At 43.2% G+C, this 8,743-nt stretch overlaps 1 protein-coding gene across 1 annotated transcript; it reads right to left on the reverse strand.

The window, feature by feature from the left end:
* Positions 1-1,397: 1,397 nt before the first annotated feature.
* LOC115621624 lies at positions 1,398-8,449 on the reverse strand. Its single transcript, XM_030515320.1, has 6 exons — positions 8,063-8,449; positions 4,514-4,765; positions 4,196-4,373; positions 3,885-3,991; positions 1,806-1,883; positions 1,398-1,532 (listed from the first exon to the last, which is right to left on the reverse strand). Exons 1-6 carry the CDS (start codon positions 8,432-8,434, stop codon positions 1,398-1,400), a joined length of 1,122 nt encoding a protein of 373 aa, XP_030371180.1. The 5' UTR covers positions 8,435-8,449.
* Positions 8,450-8,743: the final 294 nt, after the last annotated feature.

Consider the following 8,743-nt stretch of genomic DNA (forward strand, 5'->3'; position numbering starts at 1 on the left):
TGCGTCGCTCGCCAAGCATGAACGCGACTGTGCGGTTGTGTAAGTATGCGCGTATATGCGTACGTCTGTGTGCGTGTAAATCTGTGACGGCAACGGAAAAGGAAAAGCAGGCACGCACGCATAGCCTCGAAGCATTTTATGGCCATGTCGTTGCAGTTGAACTCGACTGTTGTGGCAAATGAGCTCACGTAACATCTAACTGTTTCAATTTGGCTGTTCAATAAGGCGCACAAGGAATTTAATAATAAATGCAGCTGATAGTTTAAGTATTTTTGTAGCATTTGCTGCAAATAAATAAATAAACTTGTTTTTGCACACATTTTTGTGTCTGTGTGAATGGTTGGTTGGCCTTTGCTTCCAGGTCGGTCATGCAAATGGCGCCATGACTAACCACGACGATGAACTATCGACATTTTGCGCCTTTTGGCAAATGCAAACAACATTAAAAGCCAATTTGAAATGCTTTGCCGAGGTCGAGGCAGGAGGCAACAAAAATGCAAATCGCATTTGCTGAGACGCGACTGTGCGAAAAGTTCGTTGCATACTTTTGAGCGCAACATGCAATTAAAATGCAAAAAAGACTACTGGCAGCAGGAACTCGTGCAACGCGCCCGCAGCCTCAAAAACCAAAGACTAAAATCGATGCAACAGTCCGAATGGAACTGCTGGGGTGAGGGGGGCTGCGAAGCGGGTGTGGAGTTCAGTTAGCCACGTAGCCAGCGCGCATTGCAAAGTTGAAACGGAAATGCCATGCCGACTGCGCTTCACTGTCTGCGTTGTCTGCGGTTAACGGAAGTTTGGCATTGGTGCTCACTTTCTCACTCTCTCCCTCTCTCTCTCTCTCTCTCTCTCTAATGCAAAAACTATGCGCTTAGCCCCCATGATGCGCGCTCTGCGTATGTGCATGTATGTGTGTGGCTGTGTGCGTGCGTGTTGGCTTAACGTTAAGCTTGTTTAATTTCGTGTTGGAATTTTGCATTTTGTCAACATTCTACAGAGAGTTTTTGATTGATTTTAATTTCGAGAACGGTTGCATTTGGTTCGGCATCCAAAAAAGTGTGGTATGCTATAGTTTGATGTGCACGTTGATTGTTTTTCGTTGCATGTGTGTGCATGTGTAGATTACTCCCCCACTCACTCTATCTCTTTCTCTAACCAGCTCGTGCTTGCTTATCACTTGAATTCACTGAATTCAATGTGTACTATGGACTAGTTTAATTAGCTGCTTAAATTCATTTTGCTGTCTTAACTGGTGTATCACTGGTTGCATTAATTATTGTATAAATATGTACTCGTATATGTATGCTTATATAGATTTCAATAAATATGCGTTCTTTCCTTTCCTTTTCATTTTAAATGTGTAAATCTTATGCAGCATCAATGCTGGTGGCCGTGTCCTAGGGATGCTTCGTATAATTATTTAACGGCATTTCGTTGACATGCGTATGTGCCACCTCCTTGCTGCGCTCGTGCATGCTAATGTCAAGCGGTGCACTGGCGGGTTTCTTCTGTGCGGCTTTCTGCGTTTTCAGCTGCGAACAAAAAATTAAGTGAAATTTACTAAACGCAGTGCAGTAATTAATTGGAAGTTTAAAGATAGTAATCACATTATCGTTTCTATTATGCAATTAAATCTAAAGAAACAAAATATGGACCTGTAATATGATCTTCACAATCTGACAGTACCAAGACCCAACATGTTTATGTGGCCTCCATATTTTCTTTCTTGAAAAAGCTAATGTAATTACAATCATAACCAATTCTACGATGAAGCGAAATAGTTGTTGAACATTTTATATATTTACTCGTTGTATGGTCTTCTCAAAATCCTGATGAGGCTCCGGACGTTTCATGGTGCCGCAGGTCTTCAGGCGTTCGTTGGTCTGTAAAGCAGAAAGAAGCATAATAAATTGGAGGCATATTGTGCTTTTGATTACTTCATTAACTTAAGCAGCGTTCCCACTTCAAAAGCAGCCCACAACCATCTAACCACATAAAACAAATCGACACCTCACAACAAAAGCAGCTTAAGCAAGTCGTCGTCGTCATTGTCGTTGTCATCGTCATTGCCGGAGCTTAAAAACAAAAGTTCAAAATGAAAATGTCAAATGAAATGGCCCCACCCAGCAAATACACATAATGAAAGAGCAACACGGAATTTCCCTAAAGCAACATTTCCGCAACAGACCGCATAATGAGCGACAGGCCAAGTCAAGTTTAGAATATGCACAAATATGTTTAAATGCGAGTATGCGTGCTGACCTGACCTTTTCGTCTATGTAAGTGTGTGTGTGACAGCTGCTACCAGTTAATGCAAGACTACTGGACCAGTCACACCAACGAAAAAAACAAGGTAATGAGTGCCAAAGGACAAAATTGCTTAAGCACAAAAGCACTCGACGACGACTCACAGATTGAGGACTGTGAAGGGAGCCGTGTTTTACAATTGTCGCCTGCACACTCTCATGTCGAGCGCTTAGTTGAAGTCATTTTGAAAATTGACCACAAAACAAAGTAGCGCCGGCTGGCAGGACCCGCTCTAAAGCCATGGCCAGACGGTAGTCGCCGTTGCCGCGCGCAGTGCCAAATTGCGCTTAAATATTAAATGAACACCGACAGCGCAACACAACACAACACAACAGAGGCTGTCCGGAAAGCCCCAGCAGCCGGACCACAAAAAAGCCATGGGCAGCAGCAACCGTAAAACACGAAAAGTTATAAACTCTCGGGAGCTGGAGTGAAAAAAGAAACCAAAGACAGGGGCAGCGAGTGGAGCCCTTGCATAAAAACTTACAAAACACTTGGCACGGCTGAAATAATAAAAACAAATGCGCTCGGGTGCCGAAAAAAGCGCAATCGTGTGTAGGGAATCTGCAAAAGTGGGCGACATCCTTCCTGAGGACGATGAGGCCAGGGGCAAAGCCATCAACCGCAAAAAACAAACGCGAAAAGGTGCAAATGAACGAGCGGACTAGAGATCTAGAGTGGAGAAAGAGTGGGAAAATGCTCTGTGAGGACATCCGCACAAAAGGTTAGCAACGCCTACACAACACAGTTGTCGTTGTCCAGTCGACAGTCTCCTGCTCTTGAAATACATTTGACAGTTCCTATCTCTTACTGCCGCTCTAGCATTTGCATCCTGCACCTAAGCCTCAATTTTACACATACCGGACCAAGCCGACTTCTCTTCCAGCCTTCCCTGTCCAGCCCCTTCATGCCTTGTCCTTCTCTGCTCTGAGCTGCGTGTCCGCATTGTAGGCGTTTCTCTATCTCACCGAGAACGCTTGTTTCAGGGCTACGACAACAGCAACGCAATTAACGGTAATTGCCTTTTATCGGCTTAGCCTCGACAAAGTTTTTTCTACGTGTAGTACTAGTCAACAGTGCCTGTGTTTGTTGTTATCGCGGTTGTTGTCATTGTCGTCGTTGTGGCTATCGTTGCTCCTGTTGTTGCTGTTGTCCTGATGTCGAAGTTTTCCTGTTGTGTCATCCTCCCAGTTTGTTTATTTTTAGGTTTGCACAGTTTTTATATTTTAATTAAATGTAATAAGCACAAGTTGTAGGTACATGAGTAGAATTTGTTTTTAAAAAGAAAATTAAAAACTAAAAACTAGAGCTGTATCATTATTTTTTCCCAATAGCAAATACATAAGTCCTTATAATAATAGAGTAACAGCCCTAACTATGCAATAATATCAAATTATACTATTATCCTAGTCAATTTAAAAATATTCTGTGTATACTACGTTTCGAGAGACCATACCGTTCATATTCCAATTATGTTTCTAGTTGATGACCGGGAATAAATGGAAACCTAATACTCGCCGCTTATAATCACAGCAGAGACAAATGACAAATATTTCGTATTTGTTTTACAAACTCACCTTTAGCTGCATACCCTCCGTTGCATTCAGTTCGTCTCCGCTCTGGCGCAATCCGTTCAGAAATCGTGCAAAGACTGTACGTCGCTGTTTATTTTTGTTGCGCCCCTCTGGAAAAGATACATAAGACCAACAAACAAACAAATAGACAGATAGATAAATAGACATATAAAACGGTGGGTAGACAAAGTTTCAGCACAGACCGGTGTAATTGAATTAAAAACCATAAAACCAAGGAACCGAAAAACCAGATAACTGCCTGCATATCCGCATCCGCATCCTCAACTGAGTGCCGACTCCCAATTGCCAATTACCTGTTGCCGAGAAGTCGTAAAAGAAATTGGTGCGCGCTCCCGGATAACTGTGCTGCATGCCATTCAAATTCATCGCCGACTTGGAGTCGATTGCATTGCGTGCCATCCGATTGGCCAAATCGTTCTGTGTGTAGCTATAGATCTCATTCTCCTCCCGATTGGACAGGCAACTGGATGGCTGAATGAATAACAAATGCAACGCATTAGAGGCAAACGATTGGATTGACCCAACGCGGGGCCGACTCGTAAACTGTGCTCGACCATAAAGTCACAGTTCAACTGGGTCATAAATGTGCACGATTGCCGTTAGCTGCTTACCAAATACTTGCCGGGCACATACAAGGGCTGGCTATGACTGGTGGGCATCACCGAGGAGCTCATGAGGCCACCGGCGCTGCTGGTGCCGGCCGAGCGTCGCGTCAACGTATGGCCCGTCGAGATGCGCACGTGACGCTCCTTCCACTTGGACTGGCGCACCTGTTCAATGGCGTCCAGGACATCCTCGTAAGGCATGTTGATTTGTTTGCTGTAATGTGCCGCTAGGCCTTCCAAATAGCCGCGCTTGCCTTCCTATATATGAAGAATGCGAAAGGAAGATAGGAAGTGTATGAAAACGATATTTTAAATAGTTTATGCATGAACGAGCAAATACTGCTTCTCCAGATCAGTTTCACATTTAACTGCCAACGGACGGGAATTCGTAAAACTCGTAAAAGAAATCTATATAACTGAGATTAAATGCAATTAAAAGGAAAGGAAAGCAATAACACCTATAATCTACCCACTGATAAATAATGCCCCATTCTCTATTAACTAACTAATTTAGTTGCCTCGAAACATATACTCGACCTAACGATAAATAAAACCATTTCAAACTAAGTGAATAAAACCAAAATCAGTCACGATGCCATCTCTAATTTAAAGCTCGAATAGAGGTGCTTTGTGGTTGTGTCTTTCCTGCTGCACAAGTGTTAATATCTTCCGGTAATTAGCGTAAGGTTGCCACTTAAATATGTGCGTATGCTTCTGTCTGCACTGCTGGCGGCTGTCCGTCCTCCTGTCGCTCTCCATTTGCCGGCTTGATATTCAAAGCAGCCACTGAAGCGACAACACAGATGCAGATGCAATGCATCCTTCTAACAGCCCTTCTGCAAATGCTTGCAGCAAACAACTGCATTGAGGAATGTAGTGTGTGTGTGTGTATGTGTGTGTACAAATTCATTTAGCGTCGCATTCATGTAATTCACATGCAAACATTTGTGCTGAAATGCAACTTGTCTGCAACTGTCAGTCAGTCAAGTCGCGCTGTGCCGCGTCATGCCGTCTGTGGCAACTGTCTGGAGAGTATAAACACACACGCACATATACATATATGTGTGTAGATACTCATATATAGTATGTCTGCCTTATCAGCACAAAGTGCAATTAGTTGGAGTTGCCCCAGACAGCGGCCAGAAGCTAACAAGTCCCATACCCCAACCCAAAACCCCATCCATTTGCAATCCTTTGGACCTTTTCTAACCGCTTTGTAGTTGCGCACGAGTGCAGACACCTGTCGGGCAAATTTTTACTCCACTGCATTTTCATTTCATAGAATTTTCTGCTTGCATTTAAGTTACATTTCAATTTTCCAGACGTGGTATTGCGCATACGACATGTGGTGCGGTAAGTGACACAAAATATGGCCGGCAGTGGCAAATATTTGACAACATTTGGTAGCAAACTATGTTAAGTGCGTTGCCGCCTATCTGCCCCCAAAAAGTATACGCATAACAATTCCTAATTAAAATGCAAAGCTGCAGCCTCTGCAAAACTTTCCACACACACACACACTTTGTCTGGCACTTCATCCTGCTCTACGAGTATGTGCTCGATCACTTTTGAGGCATGTGCGGAAGTGTTGCCTGCCTGCATAATAAACTGTCGTTGAGAACGTTGCACATTAATGCGTGTGGTGGCTGTCAAAGAGTGTCAACAGTACGCGTGCTCAATAGCCGGGTGCCACCACAGTCAGCACACCCCGCCCCTCTTTAGAAAACTTTAAATAAAGCAGCCACATATGTTTTGCATTTTATTTTTTATCTATGTCTCTCTCTCCGAGTCTTTGAATGCAAATGGCCCTGAACCAGTGACATGTTTTCTGTGTCGCAAACACAAAAAACTACAGCTACAAAAAATGCATGAAACTGCAAATAAACTGGGCATGGAAAAAAGCGGCATCAACATCGAATGCGCCGCTTGACATGCTTGTGGCGCTCATCACAGCCACAAAAGTTGCAACTGACGATGAACGAAATGTATTTTCAATTGCGTCCCTGCAAAGCGTCATAGTGGAGCGAACAAGTCGAATAACGTAAATGGAAAACCCTGCCAAATACTGTATTAGTATTAATCTCTAGGATTAGTTACGATATTTTGATGAACATTAACGTTAAATTTGCATCCTTGTAGCGAAAGATAAGGAAACAAAAACGACTTGCATGATTTCGACAGGATGTAACAGATGTCTCTCAAATGTGATTTTAATAAAATTGTAGGTATGGGAAAAAGTCTCATAATAGTAATATCATAAGAGATATATACTCGTACTATTGTTAAAATTATAAATTTCAATTGAATATATAAAAAACAACAACAACAAAAAACAGAAATGAAGTTACTCTTGCAACATTGTTCGATTACATTTTGACCAGCACTTTGGCCTTTTTGGCATAATAAATGAGTACGTACTATCATAAATTCATAACAATACTGTTTTGTGGTGAACTAGTCCCACTGTTTGCAAAACTCATGCTTTATACCGACTTTAGAGCTCAGCATTATATCTAGGTGCGTCCCTGGTGGTGTTGGCTGCCAATTTTGCATGTCCACAACATTGACTGTCCATTAAATAGTTACCAAATTTTTATGGGGCCTTTAACTCGTATGCAGCGCGCTGCGCTCTCATTTTATCTAAACTGCCTTGCCACAAAAATAAACAAAATTAGCGCAATGTAAAAACATTTGGGTGGGCAGCCGGCATATAATAAAATAAACTTTACAACCATGCAAAACAGTCACCAGCAACTAACGGGTTGATAGTGGAGGGTGTTGGGCGTAGGGCGTTGGTTGGTATATGGTTAGTGGAGGCCTGTGGCTAGCCAAGCGGCCACTCGGTTTAACTAAATTAAAATCGTGTTAATTTCACATTAGAGCGCACACAGTGGAAATCCCCAAACGGTGGCCATTACAAACAAGCGGCAACTGTCACACGTTGTGCCACAGCAGCAGCAGCAACAACAACAGCAACAAAAACTGCAACTACAACCATAAACTGTACAACAATAACAATACCCGAATAGCAACACTGCCCATAAAATTAATAAGAAACAAGAAGCATTTTGTTCAAATTAGCATTTCAAATGTGCTATAATGTGAAGTAAATACAAGTATTGTAAATTCCTGATGATTTCTAAAACCTAAAATGCTCTGTTATTTAATGTTTCTTAAAATAAATTAAAATATTTTAAATGGACACCCGTATGTATTCTACAAATTTTCAACGATTGCTTGAAAACTGGGAAACAGAAAGAAAATTAATTTTGAAATACAAATTAATTATTAAATACGGCAAAAGCCAGAACAAGGCAGTTCATTAAAATGTGAAACTTTATTTCTAAAAATGAGCGGTAGTTATATTTTAAAAATATATAGTTTAAAGCATTAAAATCATGTTGGATAGTTTAATTGGCCCGCACATGAGGATTGCCGCAACGATGCAGCCGCTAAACAAAATGACCAAGATAAGTGTGCATGCGACCAGCAGCTTGCCATTGGTCAGAGAGGGTAGCTAACAACTATGCAGGGCCCCTGGGGAGTCACACTCACCGGTGTCGAGTAAGGATGTGCTGTCAGACGTATGCCGTCCGCCTCCAAATGCCGCTTCATCACAGCCTCCAGCTCCTTCATGGTCACAGGCGTATCACAGTCCGAGGCGAGAATCTCATTGCTGTTGCTCAAGGCCTTCGGATCGTTGATGAGCACATAGACAATGGCAGCACCCTTCTCACGCAGCGTGCGCACACTCTTCAGCAGTTTGCCACGATGCGCCGCACTGTCCACACCAATGGCATCCAGATCGATCTCTCCGATTTGTTTGCATATCTCCAGCTCATCGTAGCCGTTCTCTAAAAAACTTTCGGCATACTGCGGTAGACCAATGGTGCGCAGCCATTCGCAGACGATGTTGTGATGTGGCATATTCGCGTATCACGTGGCGTGGGGCAGCACCGCAGAGGGCGCGGCAATGTCCAGCGGTGCAAACGAGACTTTTGGCAGTTTAAGAGCGGGCTTGATGGGTTTTGAAATGTTGGAGGCGGATGTTGAGCTTGAGCTGGCACTGCCGCTGCTGTTGTTGTTGCCGCCAACTGCAGATGCTGAACCCGTTGGCGGCTCAAAGTGGCTGAGTGGATAGCCGCTGGTGTTGTTGCTGCTGGCGCTGACTGCGCTGCCGCTGTTGTTGTTGCTGCTGCTGGCCGTTGCCTTCATAGCAACGTTTTGTACACTTTG

The sequence above is a fragment of the Scaptodrosophila lebanonensis genome, unplaced genomic scaffold (assembly GCF_003285725.1).
Source record: "Scaptodrosophila lebanonensis strain 11010-0011.00,11010-0021.00 unplaced genomic scaffold, SlebRS2 tig00000024-arrow-pilon, whole genome shotgun sequence".
NCBI classification, from domain to species: domain Eukaryota; kingdom Metazoa; phylum Arthropoda; class Insecta; order Diptera; family Drosophilidae; genus Scaptodrosophila; species Scaptodrosophila lebanonensis.

Bases quoted from the DNA above. Each gene is read 5' to 3' on its own strand.
- LOC115621624 (XM_030515320.1), bottom strand. From the start codon at position 8,434: ATGCCACATCACAACATCGTCTGCGAATGGCTGCGCACCATTGGTCTA. The intron at 4,766-8,062 runs GTGAGTGTGACT...CTTCATATATAG, and splicing joins CACATCCTTACTCGACACCG to GAAGGCAAGCGCGGCTATTT. The intron at 4,374-4,513 runs GTAAGCAGCTAA...TTATTCATTCAG, and splicing joins ATGTGCCCGGCAAGTATTTG to CCATCCAGTTGCCTGTCCAA.